The sequence below is a fragment of the Meriones unguiculatus genome, chromosome 11 (assembly GCF_030254825.1).
Source record: "Meriones unguiculatus strain TT.TT164.6M chromosome 11, Bangor_MerUng_6.1, whole genome shotgun sequence".
NCBI lineage: Eukaryota > Metazoa > Chordata > Mammalia > Rodentia > Muridae > Meriones > Meriones unguiculatus.
In genome coordinates, this window is record NC_083359.1 from 19,647,167 (window position 1) to 19,668,186 (window position 21,020).

The 21,020-nt window shown below is 45.6% G+C and overlaps 1 protein-coding gene across 1 annotated transcript; it reads left to right on the plus strand.

Moving 5' to 3' along the window:
* The first annotated feature begins 1,036 nt into the window (after positions 1 to 1,036).
* On the plus strand, positions 1,037 to 19,159 carry Znf454 (zinc finger protein 454). The gene is made up of 5 exons (XM_060363767.1): positions 1,037 to 1,097; positions 2,200 to 2,328; positions 5,785 to 5,911; positions 6,263 to 6,349; positions 16,552 to 19,159. The coding sequence occupies exons 2-5, from the start codon at positions 2,296 to 2,298 to the stop codon at positions 17,883 to 17,885; spliced, it is 1,581 nt and encodes a 526-aa protein (XP_060219750.1). The 5' UTR covers positions 1,037 to 1,097; positions 2,200 to 2,295; the 3' UTR covers positions 17,886 to 19,159.
* The last annotated feature ends 1,861 nt before the right edge of the window (positions 19,160 to 21,020 follow it).

A 21,020-nucleotide genomic window follows, 5' to 3' on the forward strand; every position in this document is an offset into this window, starting at 1 on the left:
TGTCAAAACTTCAGAGTCACACTCCCATCTTGAACGGTCATTCCTTTTCCCTGGCGGTGAGGCTGGCTAATTTCTTTGTGGGCAGCTCTTCCCGGGAAAGCCAAATCTCCCAAATATCCCCACCCTGTGTGCTCCGTAACCCCCTCACACAGCTTTACTGTCCTGACACTCTGGTGAGAATTTTCTGTTTGATGAACTACCTTCCCTAGTCACACCAACCCTCCAGTGCAGAATTCAATCACTGTTTCTCCACCATCTGCATAGTGCCTGGACCTGTGTGCTCACTAAGTGAGAGAATGACATCTTTAAAGCTTGGGATGGAGTCACTGACATTGCGTCCTAAAGGGCGACCAGGAAAGCCCCAAGTGCCAATCTTCAGATCATATTTAATTGAATTTGTTTCACTTTTTTTTAAATAAACTAACAACGTTGCTTCGTGAGTACTTACTACACATTCAGAGGCAACTAGATATCTCCAAGGGAAGGCTCTGGCACATCAACCCATACTCCCTGGCCCCAGCAAAATACAGTAATCATAAGTAAATCCAAATTTCTCTAAATACCATCCCGCGATCCCAGAGAGACTTGCTGACCTTGTTGAGACTTCCAGGGCCTTCGCTCCTGTCCCTTCCACCTCTTATCCCCGCGCGTCTCCGCGGCAGCCTCGCCCTATTTCCCCGCACCCCTGCCACTGCCATCGCCACTGCACTAGGGCACCACCGTGCGTCCCCTCGCTGGCTGCTGCACGGGCCGCCTGTCGAGAACGCGATGCTGACAGTCTTTCCAGCCTTTTCCCTGCCGTTCGGCCCTCCTACGCAGTTCCTGGAGTTTCCCTGGCTTTGGTCGCAGGTCGCAGTGTTGAGCTCCCCTGGGATAACAGCATCCCGGGCCCGATTTCACCGCGGAGTCTCAGGCGGTCTCCACCAAGACACGCCCGCGTCTCTGGCCAGCGCTGAGCGGATTGGTGAGTCCGGCGGAGGCTTCTGGGAATTGTAGTTTAAGCCCACAAATCCACCCTGCGCAGGCGCACTTCATCACTTTTTACCTTCAAGTCTCTGGGGAAAGGATTCCAGAAACCCGAGTACAGCCGCTCTAAGGTTTGTAGGAATCAAGCTCTTTGGGTCCCGGAGCAACGCGCAGGCGCGGTTCCGCTGAAGGCTGCAGGCTCCAGCTCATTGTGTCCTGACTGCTCTGTGGCAGCGCTGCTCGGTCGCCGCGGTGGACTCACCTCAAAAGGCAGCCCCGCGGTGACCAGCAGCGTCGAAAGCCGAGCTGGACAGGGACGGTCAGGTCTGAGAGTAAAGACGGAAGGGAGACCAAGCAAGGGTGGGTTGCGGTCCGTTTTAGAGGACATGGATCCCATGCCCTTAACTTGGCTGCGAATGTACTGAGATTTGTCTCCGCACAGAAGATGGGTCTGTGGTGGAGCTGAGAGATAAGAACCCCGATTGCATGTGGAGAAGGGTGGGTCCGGACCTCTAGCATGTCTTGGAGCAGACTCAGGAAGACATTTGTACCCAGTTGATGGGTATATTCCCGGTGATGCTCCAAGTCCTGTCTGAGGAACTTGAGAACAGGACAACTGCAGCACGGCCCCTCACTTGATAGAGCGCTGGAAAGTGGCTAGAGTGAATAACAACACACATACACACACACGCGCGCACACGCACACACACCCCTCCTCATACCCCTACTCACACAGCACACAAAACTCCAGGTCACTTCACCGAACCCAAAGAAGGAGAATCCTGAGGCCACAAGAGTTTCGCTTGCAAGATTTCCAAGGTGAAGAAGACCTGGCCGGCTTAGCCCCCTTCCCTTTTCAGGAGAAAACATCGACTCTCTTCCCTCCTCTTTTCCTCTCATCCGGATCAAGCTGTCCCGGGGGAAAGAATGTCTTAAGACTCCAAAGCATAGCTTTGGGGCAAAGGACAAAGGATGGGAGTATTTGAGAACTGTGGCTGGGGTAAGCCTTCTGCTAAGTGACACAGAACGGGAAGATATGGAGGACCTGACTAAAAGAAAGATGCAGAGGAGGAATGGCACGGTGAGCAGGTCACTTTACAGAATAGGGGAGGACAAATGCCTTCAGAAGCGGTAGGGAACGGATAGCAAACAGACCAAAGAATTCGTTGGACACCAGGAAGTGAATGTTCTGGCGCACTCCCTGTGACCTTTGACCTTGCCGTCTCATCACAGGTGAGCCCATGCTTCTAGCCTGAGAAATCCCAGTTGGAAAGCTGCTCACCCGCCTCCTCTGTGCCTGGTGGTCCTTCGCTCACCGGAGAAGAAGGGATGGCTGTCAGCCACCTCCCAGCCCTGGTCCAGGTAAGTGAGGAAGCAGTGTTGTGAAAGGTAACTGTCCAGTGTGGTGCCCCGCACCCCAGTTGTGTTCTTGACTTGAAGGGTGTAAGGCTGTTTGCTCTAACTGTAAGACCTGGGGTCTCACAGCTCAGGAGTTTAATCGCGCCCTTCCCAGAAACTCCCCCAGACCAAGACTCGTTGCAAAAGCAAGAGGTTTATTAACCATTGTACAACGGGGTCACCCCTGCTGGTCAGCAAAGAGTGGCACCCGGAGACAAAGGCCTTTAGGTTTTTAAAAGAAAAATTGCGGGAAATTTGAAGTTGCAGTTTTGGCAATTTAGGATTGGATGAAGAAGTTATAAAGTAAGATAATTGGTTAGTCTTAGGTGCTTAAGCTTGGCCAGTCCTGCCAAGTGTGGATGCAGCTGCAATTTAAGGTGGGGGTGGTTAGCTCATCCTTGAAGATTAGGGCTGCGGGCTCTTGGCTGGAGGTCAAAAGCTACTCAGAAGAAGTCTAGGTTTGTTGCTAAGAAACGCTATCTCAAGGACAAGGGTCTGGTCCTCCTTTTGCTGAGTGAAGGTTATTGCCTGCTTGCCCCTTTTTTTATATCTGTCCTCACAGATAGGGTCACATTCCTTCACTCTCTGGAAAGGTACTAAGAGGCTTTAGCTTAACCTGGACCTAAAACTCAAAACTATAGGCTTTAGAAGACATATAGGTTACAAAGTAAGTTTAACCCTTTCATAACCAGAAGCTTTCCTCTCGCTCCAGTCTGCCCCAAACACCTGACCTCAGCTGCTGCCTCCCACCCCACACTTTATCATGGTGAGCTTTGGAGCTTCCTGTAGTTGTGTGGGCGGCACAGCTGGGCAGGGATCTAGATTAGTATGGAATGAAAACCTTTCCACTTTCTAGTAGCCAGTAAGATGGGAATCCAAAATGGTGAAGATGGGATCTGATGTAGGAGCCAAAAGAAGGAATTCAAACTTTTTTCTGTGAACATGGGGTTTCACAGACAACTTTTATTTATTTATTTATTTATTTATTTATTTATTTTGAAGATAACATGTAACTTTTGTTTCAGATGAATATTTAATAGCAGTAAAAATATTTGAAAAACTCTAATCCTACAGGTTAGGAGTATAGCTTTGTGGTAGAGCACTTGGTTGGCATAGATTAGGCTCTAGGTTCAGTCTACAGCACTACCCCACACACACACTCACATACACATTCACACACACACATACACCCACACTCATACACACATTCACTCACACACTCAAACTCAGAAACACATACATTCACATGCAATCATACACAGTCACACTCACACACACATACAACCAACACTCAACACATTCTCATACACCCACACACACCTACCTACACACACATTCACACACTCACTCACACACATTTACACACACACAAACTCACATGCACAGTCACCCACACATGCACACTCACTCACAGAGCTGGGCATGGTGGCTCATATCTGTAATCCCAACATGTGCCAGGCTGCAGCGGGAAGACTGAAAACTGAAGACCAGCCTCGGCTGCAGGGAGAGTCTGACTCTGTAGGGCTCAGAGCTCAAGAGTGCTCTGAGTACGGCCACCCTCGTTAGGCAGAACCTGTTCTAAGCCCTTTGCTTTTGAGTCTTTAGCTTTCTGGGAGGTGACAAGCTGGGTGAACCGCCAACCAGTCCTAGCTTGGGGGCTGCTCGTTCTCCTTCTGTCTTTGTTTTGTTTTGTTTGGGGTTTTGCTTTTGTTTTTTAATCAAAAGGGCTTTATTTAGAGGGTGAAAGGTCAGGACTGGGAGGCCGTGTGTAGCAAGGGTCAGGACTGGGAGGCCGTGTGTAGCAAGGGCTCTGTGCGGTGTCATATGTAGCAAACAGTACCAGGAGTCAGGAAAGAGAAGGGTGTGGGGGAGTGTTGCATAGTGAGAGGAAACGGGAGTGTCCAAGGTTCAAATTCACTTCCTAACAACCTGCTGCTCGTAATAGCCACTGCAATCCAGGGAGACCTGCCCGTTTCTCCCATTCCCACAAGATGTGCCTTGAACCCTAAATAGAACAGAGCTCCAAGAACCTTCTCATGTGCCATGTAAGCTCCACATCTTAAAGGTTTCCCTCCTCCCCACACATGAACCCCGGCTGACAAGTATATGGCCCTGGGAGGGTGAACCATGTCGGAGGCATGGCAGTTAAACACTGTTTATGTCGCATCCAGGCCACTGTAATTTGCAGAAGAGCTTAGGGATATAAAATGTGCCAGGTCTGTGAGCTTTATTAGAAACCGGAGGTGAGTGACAGTTCTTGATAAATCCATTCATGGGGTCACTTGAGCCAGTGCCTCTTGGCTCCTTCCTGTGCACCCAGGCTTTGGGTACAGTTATCTTAAGCTAAAGCAGGCACTTATCAGAAGGATACTGAACTGCCTCCCCATATCCGAACGCAAAGATACAACTAGACCTTGGCTGTGGAAATATACCTATAGTCCTTCCTCTTAGATCCTTTGCTTTCTTTACTGGGCTTCCTCTTGACCCCTCTTCCTCGGTGCACACTAGGTCCCTGGCTTCATCGTCAGCTTAGAAGACCAGTGTGCAAGGTGCTGTTTTCCATGCTAGATTTCAGGTTCCTGAGAGAGATTCTGTTTGTGTTCAGAATTTCCAAGGAAGGGATGAGTTATAATCAGAGAAGACATGGTGTCATGGTACAGAATGATTACTTCCGTGTGTGCGTGTGTGTGTGTGTGTGTGTGTGGTGTACACTCACCATGTGTTGGAGTGGACAGAGGAGCAGTTGAAGACTTACTGAAAATAACCGTCATGTGCCACTGAGAACCATGGTGTGTTCTGAGGAGCGCATCATGAAGCTGTTTCTTCTTTATGCGAACACACAGAGGGTATTTCTGCAAACCTAGATGGTCTGGGTCAACCATTCAACCCGGCCGCCCAGTGTGCATGAAACACGTGAAGTTGCTGCTGGTGAAATATGGCATAATGTCCCACAGTAAAGCTTTCTCGGGTTTACTGGTACTCAAAAATGGTGATGTAAAAAGAGTCCGATAAGTGTATCGATGTTGTTTAATTATCAAGTGTTAGCCTGTGTGCATGATGCTTTAATACTACAGCCAGTGCCATTTGTTTATCGAATCCACCATCACCACAAGCACGGAAGTGTGCGTTGTGCTGATGTGTTACACCAGCTACATCGGAGCTGTGGAGAGAGATGGGAGATGCTGTGGGCAAGTGAACTGGCGCACAACCTCACTGCTTCTTTCCAGTTGGTGTCAAAGTTGGGGACGAAGTATTCTCTCAGCACAAGGCTCAGCCACTAGTCGATGCTGAGGAAATGCCTGGCTTGCCCCTGAACACCAGCTTCCGGCTGGCTAATGGTCCCCCGTGAGCAGCTGGGATAGCCATTCTCGACTTTCCTGCGGTATTCCCTGGCTGATAAGAAATGGTTCTCTGTTCCAGGACTTGGTGACCTTCAAGGATGTGGCTGTGCTCTTCACCCAGGAGGAGTGGGGGCAGCTGAGCTCTGCCCAGAGGGCCTTGTACAGGGACGTGATGCTGGAGAACTACAGCAACCTGGTCTCGCTGGGTGAGCTTCACCTTCGCAGAACGTGTTAGGGACCCCTGGACACCAGATTGGGTTGGGGTCTGGCTCGCTGATGCTGCTGCCTTCTCTCCTATCATGTGTCTGTCCCATTGGTGTCCCCCAAGCTCTGTTGAAGTCTTACCTAAAGATGTGTTACAAGTGAGAGGGGCATGGGAACAGACTCTGTCTCAGGCACCAAGCCATCTTGCCCCAGCCCTTGCAAACATGCTCTCCTTCCTGTCTAATCACTATTTCCAGAAAGTTCTGAGGACCAGGTCTCATCTTTACGATGACTTTTATCTCAATTATAAGAAGATAAGTCATAATTTTTTTTTCTTCCTCCTTGAAAAACAGGACTCTTGGGGTCCAAACCAGATATGTTTGTTCACCTGGAAAAAGCAGAATGCACGTCAGAGGATGCTCCAGAGGGCTTTGTTCTTGGTAAGGGTCATACATGTGGGAGACACGGGGAGGATCCCAGTTGGTGGAAGTAGGCGTGAAGTCTCAGCAAGTGTGACAGGCCTGTACCACATTGCCCCGGCATACATTTCCAAACTGACATTCATCATGAAAGTCTGTATATGTCTGAGCCCTTCTTTCTCTCCTTGTTTCACATAAATTAGCAGAAGCTGGAGAAGTGGTCAGCACCTAAGAGTGCTTGCCCTTCTTCCAGAAGACCCAGCTGCAGTTCCCAGCACCCACACTGGACAAGCTCACAACTGCCTGGAACTTCATCTCCAGGGCATCTTTATCTGACCCCCACAGGCACACTGCACATAGGTTCATACACATCAATGAAGGCAAATCTATAAAAATTAGCCCTCTGCGTAGAGTGGTCTGTCTTAAATCCAACGTACAGGAGCCTCCTGGACTTCTCTAGCGAGGAGACTTCTCGGTACTCTGGAGGCAGTTCTGGATTCACTGAAGCGCCTCTTTTTCTAATGAAGCAACCACTCATGTCCTCACCTCCCTCACCTCCCTTTAACCAGATGGAGGTATATTCAACCTCCTTTAACTGCCATCCTGTGCCAGGCTCTGTGCTTGGCTACAGGTGCCAGAAGAGACAGGACTGTTGTACACTTTGCTATATTGCTCACACCTAGTGCACTGTGTGGCTGCTAGTGAGACTTGCTGCCTGGGATGGAGAGAAGCTCAGTAGCTGTTGCTTGTCCTGAGAAGTCCCCTGGGGCCTGTGACTCAGAGATGGGGATGTGTCTTTCTGCTACTTTGAAGTATTTGAGAAAGCTTCATATCTTACCTAAGATGCTGTAACATTGCACTTTCATGTACTGTGTTACAGGCTGTAAAATTTCTCTTTTTTTCCTTTGAGACAGAGTCTCTACATAACCCTGGCTGTTCAGGAACTCGCTATGTAGACCAGGCTAATCTTGAATTCACAGAGATCCCCCTGCCTCTGCCTTCTGAGTGCTGGGATTAGAGGAGTACACCACCCTACTTGACCTATAAAGTAACTCTCAAGACCTCTTATTACTGTTTTTCCACTCTAATCTAGTGGAATAGGCAGAGGTTTATATTTATTATTATTATTATTATTATTATTATTATTAATTACACTTTATCAGAGGTTTATATTTTATAGTTAATAGCTACCCGTCGCAAATCTAGGAGCCAGTGTTTGATGGAATTTAACTATAACTCAAAATCGCAGTTATTAAAAAAATATATTTAACTTATCACTGATGTAGCTCAGTGGGAGAGCATGCATGAGGTCCTAGGTTCAATCCCCACTACAGGGAAATGAAGAATTAAAGCACCTCTATGGAATAGTCCATGCATTTGGTGTTCTTTGACAACCAAAGGCCTTAACTCACCAAGTCATCTTACCAGCCCATACGTTCCCAATGTTTTAAGTACTGATCCTGACCTCAGATGACAGGTCACAGTCAAAATTCAGACACTGAAACTAGGCTATACACACACAGCCTTAGGTGGTATAAGTTGAATATAAATGTAAGGGGTTCATGGTTTGTCTTAGGTCCCCTCCCAAAGATAAATCATTATGCAGACATTCCAAAATGGAAAACACGATAGCGAAACACTCTTCTCCCAGGTATTTCAGACAAGGGATCCTCAGCTGTCTTGGATGAAAAGTTTTCCATTGTTATGCCCATTACTCTTGGCTTAGCGTAGGCAGTTATCATTTAAGTATTGTATACAGCGTTAGGTTTCGTTATCGTATTTTCAAACAACATTTGTTTTGTTGATTCTCAACCTCTTCTATAGCCAGGCTTTTCAGACCCACCAACAATTTTAATAAGACATGAGACTTTTTACTAATGTTTAAAGCTTAGGCCCTTTGCTGGGCAGACTCCTGTCTAACTTATCCTGACGCTGCTGGCCCAGGACCTGCCACGTGGCTAGTTCTTTAGCTCTCTGCTCAGCCCCAGTACGTCTGTTCCTTTCCACGTCCCTGGCAAATCTCATGTTTGGCATCTTCCTCCCAGAGTCCCTCTCTCTCCTGGAAATTCTGCCTCCATCTTCCTGCCCAGCTATTGGCTGCAGTTCTTTATTTAAGCCAGTTGGATACAATTCTAGATTGACTTAGGCAGGTGAGGAAGGAACAGATATTGACAGAATATGAGAGCGGAGATGGGCCATAGCTTTCTGCCAGTGCAGAATTAACAATTGAACATACAGTCACACCTTTACACAGTATACCCCAACACTCTTCCACCCCATCCCTCTGACCCCCCCACACCTCCCTGCTCCCCCAGCCTCCTTTTCACTTTCATATTGCGTACATCCGATTGCCCGCTTTTTCTCAACATTTCCTTTGCCCTGTTGTGGTCTCCTTTCTTGTTTCTTCATAGCCTATACCCACACTCACATACAACCTATAGAACTATTACAAACTGGACGTAATGAGTGAGAACATGTAAGTTTGTTTGTTTGTTTGTTTGTTTGTTTGCAACAGGATCCAGGCTGGCCTGGAACTCAGACGTCCACCTGCTTCTGCCTCCTGAATGCTGGGATTAATGGTGTGAGCAACCATTGTCCTATAATTTTCCTGAGTCCATGTTACCTCCAATAATATAATACATTCCCTATCCTTCCATTTTCCTGAAACTTGCATTTTTCTTTGTGGTTCCATGAGATTCACTGTGTATTATTTACCCCATTTTCATTATCATTATCTGTTGATGGACATACATCCAAGCTGGTTCCATGTTCTTGCTGCTGTGAATTAAGCATGGATGGGATGTGGTAGGACACAGAGTGCTTTGGGTATCTGTTCAGGTATGAGATAGCTGGGTCCCCTGGCAATTCTATTTTTAATATTGTTTGAGAAATCTCCACACTGGTTCCCATATGGCTGTACTTGACACGTCCAGCAGCAGCAAACAAGGCTTTCTCTTTGCTCACATTCTTGCCAGCATTCCTTCTTAGGCAGTTATTTTTAATCACAGAAAGACAAGCATCATGATACATGGCTTTGCTTTTTACGTTTCCTATTCTCTGGGCCACAAGCTGACAGAGAGAACTGACAGTTAAGTACTGCACAGGGTGGTCTGGGGTGATGTCCTTCAAAGCATGAGTGATAGATGCCCCCTGCAGCTAACCCCACCCAGGGAAGATAATGAGTTTGGACTGCTGCTGCTCTTGGACGGAAGGTTAGCATTAGCACAAACCCAACTGATCCCAAAGCTGTTGTATCCACTTCCCTTTTCCACATTAATTGGGTCCCAAGGAAACTACCAGACCTCTTATCTCAAGAAGCTGCTAGTCATTTTTATGCTTCCTCCCTCATTTATTAATGTCTCATACCCTTTAGCTTTCAATTCTCTTTTTTGATCTGTGTATAATTATTCAGATTTTCATTTATAATTTTATTTGTGTGTGTGTGTGTGTGTGTGTGTGTGTGTACAGGTGCCCACATATGCAGAGGCCAAAGGATGTCTTATACCCTTGGGGCAGGCTTTATCACTGAACCTGGAGCTTGCTGTTTTTCACCTAGGCTTGTGGCCAGCAAGCCCCAGTGATTTTCCTCTCTCTATCGCCCTCCTCCTCAGTGCTGGGGTTACAGCTGCTTGTGGCCTCACTCAGCCTTTATGTGGTGTTAGGGATCCAAACTCAGGTTCCCACACATCTGCAGCAAGCACTCTTACCTACTGAGCCACCATCCCCACCCCATTTTTCTTGTTCTATTTTCGTTTTTTGAGACAGGGTTTCTCTATAACCTTGGCTGTCCTGAAACTCACTCTGTAGACCAGACTGGCCCTGAGCTCAGGAAGGATCCGCCAGCCTCTGCCTCCTGAGTGCTGGAATTAAAAGCAAATACCATGCACCATGCCCGGCTTCATTTTCATTTTAATTGTGTATTATGTCCTCCGATTCTCCATCTCAAATTTGCTGGGAATATTTTTAGAGCTGATATATTGGCCTTCTAGGTTACAATTTTATTTCTGTACTTAGCGGGTTCTGGCCTTAAAGTACACTTATTTTGAAAATTGTACACTGACTATAAAAATAACACAGTTTTTTTTGAAGTTTCATGTGCTGAAGTTATGTGCTCCTTTGTCTGGCAACAGTCTTACTTCTATTTTTCAGTATTGGTGATTGAACCCAGAGCCTCATGCATGCTGGCTGGGTAAGCACTCCACCACTCAGCTCTAAGCAGTTTAAACAGTGGTAAAGATGCAAAACTCACATCCTACCACCCAACTTAAGATATGAGATCTAGCCCCACCTGTGAGGTCCAGTATGGTTCCTCTCGCATCTTCTTCCTAATATACCAGAAAGCCACTAGCTTGGTGTTAAATGTTGTTGTTTGGTTTCCTTTTATTTTGTTTTTTTCGAGACAGGATTTAATCTGTGTAGTCCTGACTATCTTAGAACTCACTCTGTAGACCAGGATGGCCTCGAACTCAGCGATCCCCCTGCCTCTGCCTCCCCTAGTGGTACTTGCCACCAAGCCCTGCTTTGTTTTATTATGATTTTAGTTGTGGGGGGTGGGGGAGTGTGCATGTATGTGTAGCGTTCCCAGAGATCAAATGAGGGCATCAGATTCCACTCTAGCTGGAGTTAAAGGCAGTTGTGAGTCACTCCTACCCATAACCCCTACCACAACCACCACCACCACCACAGGTACTGAAAACAGATGCTGAGCCATTCCTTTAGCCCCACTATCTTTGTTTTCTTCCAGTATTTCCTGAGCTTCTTTTATGAGTCACATTTTGTTGCTATGGCAAGATAACTGAGAGAAATGATTCAGGCGGAAGTAAGGCTCATTGTGACTCAGTTTCAAGGTCTCTATTCCATGGTGAGCTGATCCCATTGCTTTAGAGCCTGTGGCAAGACAGAAACACCGTAGAGCACTGGGGAGGAAAGCTTCCACTCCATGGTAGCCTAGAAGCTAAGGCACAAAACAGGAAGGGGTCAGGAACAAGGGGCACCCTTCAGGATGATGTGTGGAGTGTCTTAATCAATGACACGGAGGCCTGTCGTCTTTTTTATTTATGTGAAACATCCAACACTTCTCTCCCTTTCTGTCAAGCTGCCTGGCCTTCTCTTGTTGGTTTAGAGGGTTGCATCGTGAGGATTTCAGTTCCAACTCTGCACAGTGGTGCCATCTGATAAGTTTTGATTTTTAAGGTAGTTTAATGCGTGACAGTTTTGATTTTGCTTCCTGTGGCTAATGCTTATGTCTTTTTAAGAAAGTATTGTGGAGGGGCAATGGGAGAAGAGGTCAGAAGGCAGCTTTCCAGGATTGGATTTTCTCCTTCACCTTGTTTTTGAGGCAGGGTCTCTCTTGTTCCTGCTCTTGACCTCATATTCCAGGCTAGCTGGCCTGCAAGCTTCCGGGAAGTACTACTGTTACCAAGTCCCATCTCCCCAGGAGTGCAGGGACTACAGATCCAAACCGCTACATCTGCCTTTGTAGCTGAGTTCTGCAATTAGGCGTAAGCAACAAGCACTTTTACCCACCTAGCCCACCTCCCCGGCCCCTTGTGCCTTTTTTGAAGGTATCTTAAACTCATGAAAATCTGTTTACTCTAGCAGCTTCGTTACTTTGTCTTTCATCTTTAGGCCGTTTCATTTTCTCTATGGGTGTCCAGCTGACCAGGATCACTTACACTTTCCCCAAGTGCACCATGCCCTCCTGGTCCTGTATTCTGGTCCATGAGTGTTTCTGGAGCATCCTTTACACTCCCTGTCTGATCTCATGCTATCCTAGCACGTGCAATTACTCCAGAGTTATAGCCAGTGTTATTAAGATTTTGATCAGAATTTTCCCGAATGTATAGTTTAAGTCCAGAGTTTAGAGTATTCCATTCCTTTGGCTATGGTATATCACTACTGCTTTTAGGCTTTCGTTTATTTCTCTGAAATGCTGTTGTCTGAGGGGTGCAGCCCTGTGCATCTTTTGCCCTGCCGTATTTCCTTCCCAGCATTGTTGCTTTTGATGTAAATATTTGTCTTTTGAGAGGATCACATTCTAGTTATTATTGCTGATATGTGATACACTGTAGTTATTACATTCCCTAAGTAATTCTTATTTTGCATTTTATATAAACATAGCCATATCAAATGATGACATTTTTATTTCTTCTTTTCCAAATTTTAATCAATTTTGATTTTTTAAGGTAGGGTCTTGCTATGTAATTCAGGCTGGTCTGGAACTCTTTATATAGCCTGGGTTTGCCTTGAGTTTATGATCCTCCTGCCTCTGCCTCCTGATTGCTGAGACTATAGACTGTCCATTCCATCTAACTCAAGATATTATGTACTTTGTTGTCATTGTTATTTTGGAGGTATGGTGTGTGTGGGGTGTGCGTGTGTGTGTGTGTGTGTGTGTGTGTGTGTGTGCAGCCAGAGGAAGAATCATGACCTCCTCTATCACTCTCATCTTTACTCCTTTGACAGAGTCGCTCACTAAACCTGTAGCTAGGCTGGCAGCAAAGGCCATCCATCCTCCTGTGTTCATTTCCCACACTGGGTGCTGCGAATTCGAACTCAAGTCCTCGTGCTTGTGTGGTAAGCACTCTTATTCCCTGACCCAACTCCCAGTCTTTTATTTACTTTTTCTTTACCTTGTACTATGACGTATACTATTATCATTTTTATTCAGCTTTATGCTATATGTATAATGTTGAATAAAAATGATAACAGCACCCTTGGTGGCCTCCACTAGGTTTATAAACCCAGTTTGAAACCATTTTTCATTTCTTTGGAGGACCCTGTGATTGCTGTTTTTCTTCCTTAAACATCTAGAAGAATCCGCTCATGCTGCCATCTGTCCCCGAGATTTTCTCTGTGAGAAAGTTTAAGCTGGTGGTTCTGTATATTTCTTAGATACAGGCCCATTTAGACTTCGTTTTGTGTATTAAGGTTGTTACGTTGCCCTAGAAGTTTGAGTCTAGGAATCGTTACTGCCGTACTGTCCCATTACATTTTTACCTGAATATCCTTATTTCATTACTATACATTACTTTGTGGAATCTGTCCTGATGCTGCCTTACCACATGAAGTACTATACACCCTAAGTGGAGAAAGGCGAAGAGAACCCACACAGGCACCTCACATGAACACTACCGAGAACCGAAGGTAGTTCTGGAAGTTCTGGTAACGTGGCCTTCTTTCCCCTCTTCACTTGTCTTGCCAAAGGCTTATCAGGTTCTTTAATTCCTACTTTTTAAATCCCTTGGTAGCCTGTTTCCTTTATTATTTCCTGTTTTCATCAGATTTAATTTCCCCTTTTTCGATTCTTTTTGAGATTGTTAGTCAATATATCCATGTATTTCCTACATTTGAAAGCTTTGCTGTTCTGTGAGCTCCCATTTATATCTGTACTACCAGTTCAGAAGATTTCTAATTGTGGTCATGGCTTCTCCTTTGATGTGTCAGTAATGTAGAAATGCATCACTTTCTTTCTGTTCACTCTGATTTTGGCTTTGAACATTTTGAAGGTCTGCCGTTGTGTGCACACAGGTGGAGACGGTCCTATCACGTTCCTGGCGAAATGCCCCTTTGACAATAGTCTGTTTTCTCTAATGCTGTTGGATTGCTTTGTACTAGTATAAGCACCATCTTTCTTTTCCATTTTAAATCCTTTCCAGCCTTATTTCAGTGTTTGTGTTCTCCTGTCTCTTTTCTGGTGGCCTGGAGCTGGGCTCTGTTTAGATTAGTGACTCAGTGTGTGGAGTTTGGAGTCTGCCCTTCTATTCAGACTGTTTATTCACCTGCTTTAAATTCTTTTTTATCTTTCTTCCCTTCTCCTGGGAAGAGAGATATTATTGCCCCGCTTGCTTTTATCCTGTATTAGCTTGTTGATTTACACTCTTTAGCTTTTTAGTGGTAAATGTAATATTTAAAACTAGCTTTTTATTATCCAAAATAATGTTCTTATTTGTTCTCATACAGGACTGGGGACGTAGCTCAGTGGGCTGAGTACTTGCCTAACATGCACCAACCCGGCTTTGTGTTGCCAGGTTTATGCAGTTGCCGGTAATCCAGCACGTGGGAGGTAAAGGTGGGGGGACTGAGAGTTCAAGGTCATTGTTAGATACATGGTGAGTTTGAGGCTGGCTGGGACACCCGAGATGCTGTCTCAAAGCAAAGGAAAACTCCTGGCAATGCTTGCACCTTTCAGTATTAAAATGTCTCCTTGTACACTCTTTTGTGTTGTTGTCGTTGTTGGTGGTGGTGGTGGTGGTGGGTTTTTTGTTGTTGTTGTTTGTTTGTTTTTGTTTTGGGGTTTTTTTGTTTTGTTTTTGTTTTGAGACAGATTTTCTCTGTGTAGCCTTGGCTATCCTGGACTAGCTCTGTGAACCTGCTGGCCTCAATCTCATAGAGATCTGCCTGCCTCTTCCGACCCGAGTACTGGATTTCCTGTGTATTTTAATCCTACAAATGCCAAGGAAGTATTATTATTATATAATATAATCAGTATTTATTGTCCAAAATTTACTTTTTCTGCTACTTATTCCTTACATTTTGTGTTTCTACGCATGTCTTTTTTGTGGTTTTCTTTGAGCACAGGCTTGCTGTTGGCACTGTCTCTTATTTATTTTCAGGGCACTATCTATCTCATGTTTACTCTTTGGAGATGTTTTCTCTTTCTGGTTGACTTTCTCTTTTGAGTTTGGCAATTTGATCCTTTTAAAGCTGTTGAGTAGGTACAGACTTGTTGTTTGGCTCAAGGGATTATTTGGTTAGATAATCCATGGGGCCATATCTACTTCTCAGGTAAAACTCCTATTTATGAATGACCATTAAGCTCTTTTCCCCGGACTCACAGATTCCCCTTCCTGAAATACCAGATTCTGTCTCACAGATGGGCTCTTGTGTCACTATGGTGTTTTCCTCATGCAGATGTCACAGTGTCATGTTCGGGGCCACTGCTTCTGCACATGCAGTTGAATATCCTTCTTTCATTACTATACATGAGCATTTCACACAGCCCAGGGAGCAAGTTAACTTCTGGTTATCTAAATACTCAAAGAGGTCTGGAAAAACATAAAAGCACTGGTGTTGGCCTCGAGGGTTGCTTCCTACAAAGTGTTCACCTCTAGATTCAGAGTTTTGTTTTGGCAACATTGGGGTTGTCATAAAGACCCTATCACCAGACACAATAGCCACGCACACTCCTTATTTCTTAGCACAGTATGGTCTGCATTAGAGATCTTTTAAGGTTGGTTTTTTTTCCTTTTTATTTTATTTTTTTAATTAATTTTTTATTAATGTTGTTTTGTTTTGTTTTGAGACAGGGTTTCTCTGTGTAGCCTTGGCTGTCCTGGACTCTCTGTAGACCAGACTAGCCTCAAATTCACAGAGATCCACTGCCTCGGCCTCCCTGAGTGCTGTGGTTAAAGGCATGCATCACCATGCCTGCTTTTAAGTCTTTTCTTTATTGCATTTTTGTGTGCATTCTTTGATTAAAATTTTTATATAATATAATTTGATCATGTTCTTTTGTCTTCTCTCCCACATCCTCCCCATTAAAATTTAATATCTCTCTCTAGAGAATTTTTTGAGACAGAATCTTCTCTCTCTTCCTAAAAACATTTTATTATTAATGTGTGTGTGTGTGCACATGTATTTGCCTATGTGTATGTGTGCATGACTGGCCCATGCAAAGATCAGAAGAGGGCATTCATACCCTGGAACTGGAGTAATAGGCCGATGTTAGCGATTATGTGAGTGCTGGGAATTGAACCTGGATCTTGTGGAAAAGCAGCCAATGTTCATAGCAGCTAAGCTATATCTCCAGCCCCAAAATCTTACTCTTTAACCCAGGTCAGCCTCAAACCCACAGTGATCTTCCTGCCTCAACTTCTCAAATGTTGGAATTACAAGCATGAGTCATCCTCCATGGGCTGTATTAGATATTTTTGAGCTTTAAAGGTCAGATAAAAATCTGTTTAATCACAAACAAAATAAGTGCTGTTCTCAGAATCCCAACCCTGATGCAGGATCTTTGAAATCAAGCTCCCAAATAATGTACGGCATTCAATAAGCCTCCATAATACTGAGTTCACTTCTCTGGCTCTTGCCCTTCATATTACCACTGTATGTGTTCCGCTGCAGTTTCTTTGTTAGCACTGTCCACAGACTGTTCATTTCATTCCATCAAGCTGTTCCACACGGGTAAAAGTGACATGTCTGTTTTCAATATCTTTCAGGAGGGATTACAATGACCATGAGTAAGAAATTTCTCAAGGCAGGCATCCCTAAGAAAGGACCAGATCAGTGGATACTGAAGGAGAGAGTCGCCAGAGAGAGTCACCTGGAGTGTGCTGACCTGTTAGACTGGCAATGCTGGGAAGGTCAGGAGGTCAGTTTGCGGCAGGTGATCCTCACCCAACAGAACACTCCATCAGAGCTCGGTGAACAGAAAGTCCAGGAGTCGGAGAAGGGCTGCCCAGTGAGTCCGTTATCCGTGCAAAGTCAGAGATCTCCAGCAAGCAAAAAAGCTTTTGAATGCGGTGAGTGTGGAAGAGCCTTCTGTAAGAGTTCTGCCCTTAAGAAACATCAGAAAATTCATACTGAAAAACTCAACACGAGTCAGAAAACACCACTTAAAGACAAGCGCTATGAATGTAGAGAATGTGGGAAAGCCTTTCACCAGAGTACACACCTTATCCATCACCAAAGAATTCACACCGGCGAGAAGCCGTACGAATGTAAAGACTGTGGCAAGGCCTTCTCAGTGAGCTCTTCGCTTACCTACCACCAGAAAATCCACACTGGAGAAAAGCCTTTTGAATGCAACGTCTGTGGAAAAGCCTTTATCCGGAACATACATCTTTCCCACCATGAGAGAATACATACTGGAGAGAAACCTTTCCAGTGTGACATTTGTGACAGAGCTTTCGTTTGCAGAGCACATCTTACCAAACACCAGAATATTCACAGTGGTGAGAAACCCTATAAATGTAATGAATGCGGGAAGGCCTTCAGTCAGAGTACAAGTTTTCTTCAGCATCAGAGAATACACACTGGAGAGAAACCCTTTGAATGCAGTGAGTGTGGGAAGGCCTTCAGGGTGAACTCTTCCCTGACTGAACACCAGAGAATTCACACCGGGGAGAAACCATATAAATGCAGCGAGTGTGGCAAAGCATTCAGGGATAATTCATCCTTTGCGAGACATCGGAAAATTCACACTGGCGAGAAACCCTGCCGGTGTGGCTTGTGTGAGAAGGCATTCAGGGACCAGTCAGCCCTCGCCCAGCACCAGAGAGTCCACACTGGGGAAAAGCCTTTCACATGTAACACCTGTGAGAAAGCCTTCAGCGACCATTCAGCCCTTACCCAACATAAGAGAATCCACACGAGAGAAAAACCATATACCTGTAAAGCCTGCGGGAAAGCGTTTATCCGAAGCACACACCTCACTCAGCACCTCAGGATTCACACGGGAGAGAAGCCTTACAAATGTAACAGGTGTGGGAAAGCTTTCAACCAGACTGCGAACCTCATCCAGCATCAGAGGCACCACACTGGAGGAAAATGATATGAATGTGGTTCCCACGGAAATGCTGTGGGAACGATGCCATTAGTTATGGGATATAAGAGAACGCAGAGAGAATCACAACAAAGCCCTTTGTCAGGGCGGTTGTATTTACTGAGAGCCAGGTTTCGCAATGCCATGAGTTTTGAGAATTTTAAGAAGGGTGAAAACACCTTACTCTCTAGCACTGCCTCAGCTGAATAAAGTACTTTTTTATTGGCATGAATTACCAACTATTAGAATGGAAATGAAACTTCCTCAAAAGTATAAATGTCAGTTATCAAACTTACCATTTGTTAAAAGAATTATAAAATTATAACTCTTAAGATTGAGAAGCAAAGGAACCAAAAGGGAAGAAAATGGTCCCAATATATTTCTTCTAGATTTTCTGATATAAGGAAGTTGCTGTCTTTAATAGAACCCTTTGTCTCCCCTCATCCACGTTCCTGGTTCCTAGTGTAAAGCAGGTGCAAGCCAGACCTGAGTCAAGAGTCATTTAAATTATGCTCGAGATCCTACTTATGTTTCAGCCACCTTTTGTCAAATCTCCTGGGTCTACCTGCCCACTGGCTCCTTCCCTGTGTTCTTTAGGGAAGGTTCACTTGAATTGTGTGACACTCTCCTGACTTAGCTCCAACTCTTATCACCATGTTCCTTGTTATCACCACCCTGGACCTCATTCATAATGCAAATCAGAGTTGCAAAAATCAGCAGGGACTGTGATTCTAGATTTTGCACCCAAACCCAGCTTTCAGAATTCAAGGTCTCTTTCTGGAGGCAAAAGCTCTCAAAGGTACTGTATCACCCAGTTAGTTGTTCAAGGCCTCACTAACTGTGACCCTGGCGTGATACCTAAAGAGGAACTTTTCCCTGATAGCCATTACCCTCTAGCCATTCCAAACCATAGTAAAGTGTCCATAGGAGTCAGTGGCTCACTCAAAATGAGGCTCTGAGGCCACTTACCAAATGCTCTGACCCATTTCCTGTTCCTGGCCAGTCCTCTGTAGCTACCGCATTAGGGTGTATCTGCCACAACCTTATTATCGAACTGTGCATCCTGATCCTTGCCCAGCTTTTGTCTGGATTTCTCAGGGTATTAATTCTGTGCTCTGTAAAAGCACTATGCTTATAATTTCTGCTTATATACTTGAAAGTTCATTTCTTTTCCTCCACTAGGACATCCCACCACTTAAAGACTACTGTCCTGACAATGGTGAACAACATATTGAGCAATTCCATGGGTCCTGAGAGGAAAGGCAGCACCATGGATACTCTCTGGCTGTGGCCAGCCTCAGCCCCGAAAGGCTGTGACAGGCTAGGCTTCCACCATCATTAATCCCTCAGTGCTTCTTCTGTAGAAATCACATTCACAACCATGCATCGTCATATATGCAGCCCCTGGGGACACTCTCTTCCCCATCACAAGGAACAGAACATGCAAGGTGGCGCGTTCTCCCCCACGAAGGCTGAAGAGCCGGTCAGCTCATTCCAGGAGGGAAGTTCCTGGTTCCTGGCTTGTAGATGGGTAGCATTCCCAGTTATGCAATTGGGTAGCCTTGTCCCCTAAAGCAGTACAACTCTGCCTCAGCTTAAAGAAGGGGGCATTCTATATCGTGTCAGATTCTGAGTTGTTGCATCCACCTGGAAGCTTTGGGCACCTCCAAAACCTGAATTCAGATTTCAGCAAAATAAAGGCCACCTGTGTGGGGAGGCCTCTCTGGTTAGGGGACTGAAAACTCACACGTCCTCTCTTAGGCATGTCAAGGGGGGTGCATTTAACGGGGCTACTGGGCAACCTCCACTGTGTGCACCCACATATCCCCTGCAGCCTCCTATGGCCAGGCCTGCAGATTCCATTTTAACCTTCAGCACTGTGTTTCCTGCCACTGACATCTGCTCTCGGCCAGATGTGTATGACCCGCTGGATCCGTGGTCACACAAACCCTCTCACCTTTACCTTTCGAGTGTCCGAGAGTTTCCAAGTTCCTTTTTGTTTTATAGTGGTTTGCTTTGAGTCCAGCTCTCTGTTAGCCAGGCCCATCCACAAGTCACTGCCTCTAGATGGCAAGGACTGCACTGGGGCTGAAGCCTGTGTCCAGGTTAACGCTCTCCTTTATCTTGGTGACAGCCTAGGAGGGTGGCTGCAGCCTCCCTTTCTCTGAGCTTATCTTCCTCAGGTGCAGCTAGTGAAATTATGCTTATTCACTCATCCCTGGGAGACAGAAATGCAGTAAACAGCCAGTTAAACACGCCTGGGCCAACCCGAAGTCTGATAGTGGTGGCTTGGCTGGACGGTGGCTTTATGATGTTCTACCAAATGATTAGTAGAGCCTTGACTAGGAGAGTCAACTTCCTGGGTACTTTTCTGTCCTTTTCTAATCTGAAGTAGCACGAACTATCTACATGGCTGACGGGGTTACCCCAACATCAACTTTGACCCCTAGTGAGCATTTTCAGGACCCTTGAGATAAGTGTGTTCTCCAGCCAGCTCTTGGGAGGTAGAGGGAGGCAGATCTCTGTGAGTTTGAGAATAGCCAGGGCTATGTAGAGAGACCCTGTCTCAAAAAAAAAAAAAAAAAAAAAAAAAAAGTTTCTCCCACGTTACTGAGAAAATCTTTTCTCTACTCTGACAGGTTAATCTCAAGACAATTCCTAGGGAAAGCCATCCCTTCCATTTCTAGATTTTATGGCAGAAAGACCAGTGCTTGGGACGTTTCAGGACCGTGGTTTGCAAGCTCTGACACATCTTCAGCAGCTCTCTCCATACAACCCATTCACCCTCTGTGCTCCACAGTGCACAGAGAGTGTTCCCAACATTCCTTCCTGGTGGTGTGACTGCCTGTGGCAGAGGAAGTGCTGAACTTGTTTGCAGTGTCGGTCTCCTCGGTCCCTCCTCTGGACTAGAGAAGTCACCTCCCATCAGACACACCAGGAGTGCCGGCGTCACTCTGCTCAGGGTTGGCTAAAGTTTCCTCATGTTTGTGGACTCCCACCAACAGCCACCAAAACTACCTGTCTTCTTTTGTGAGCACTTCCTCAACTCCTGGTTTTATACCTGGGCTCCTTTCCCCTGCTTATCTAAGATTGCATGTCCCAGCCTACCACCTTCTTCCATATCCCTGACTGCTTTCAAAATGG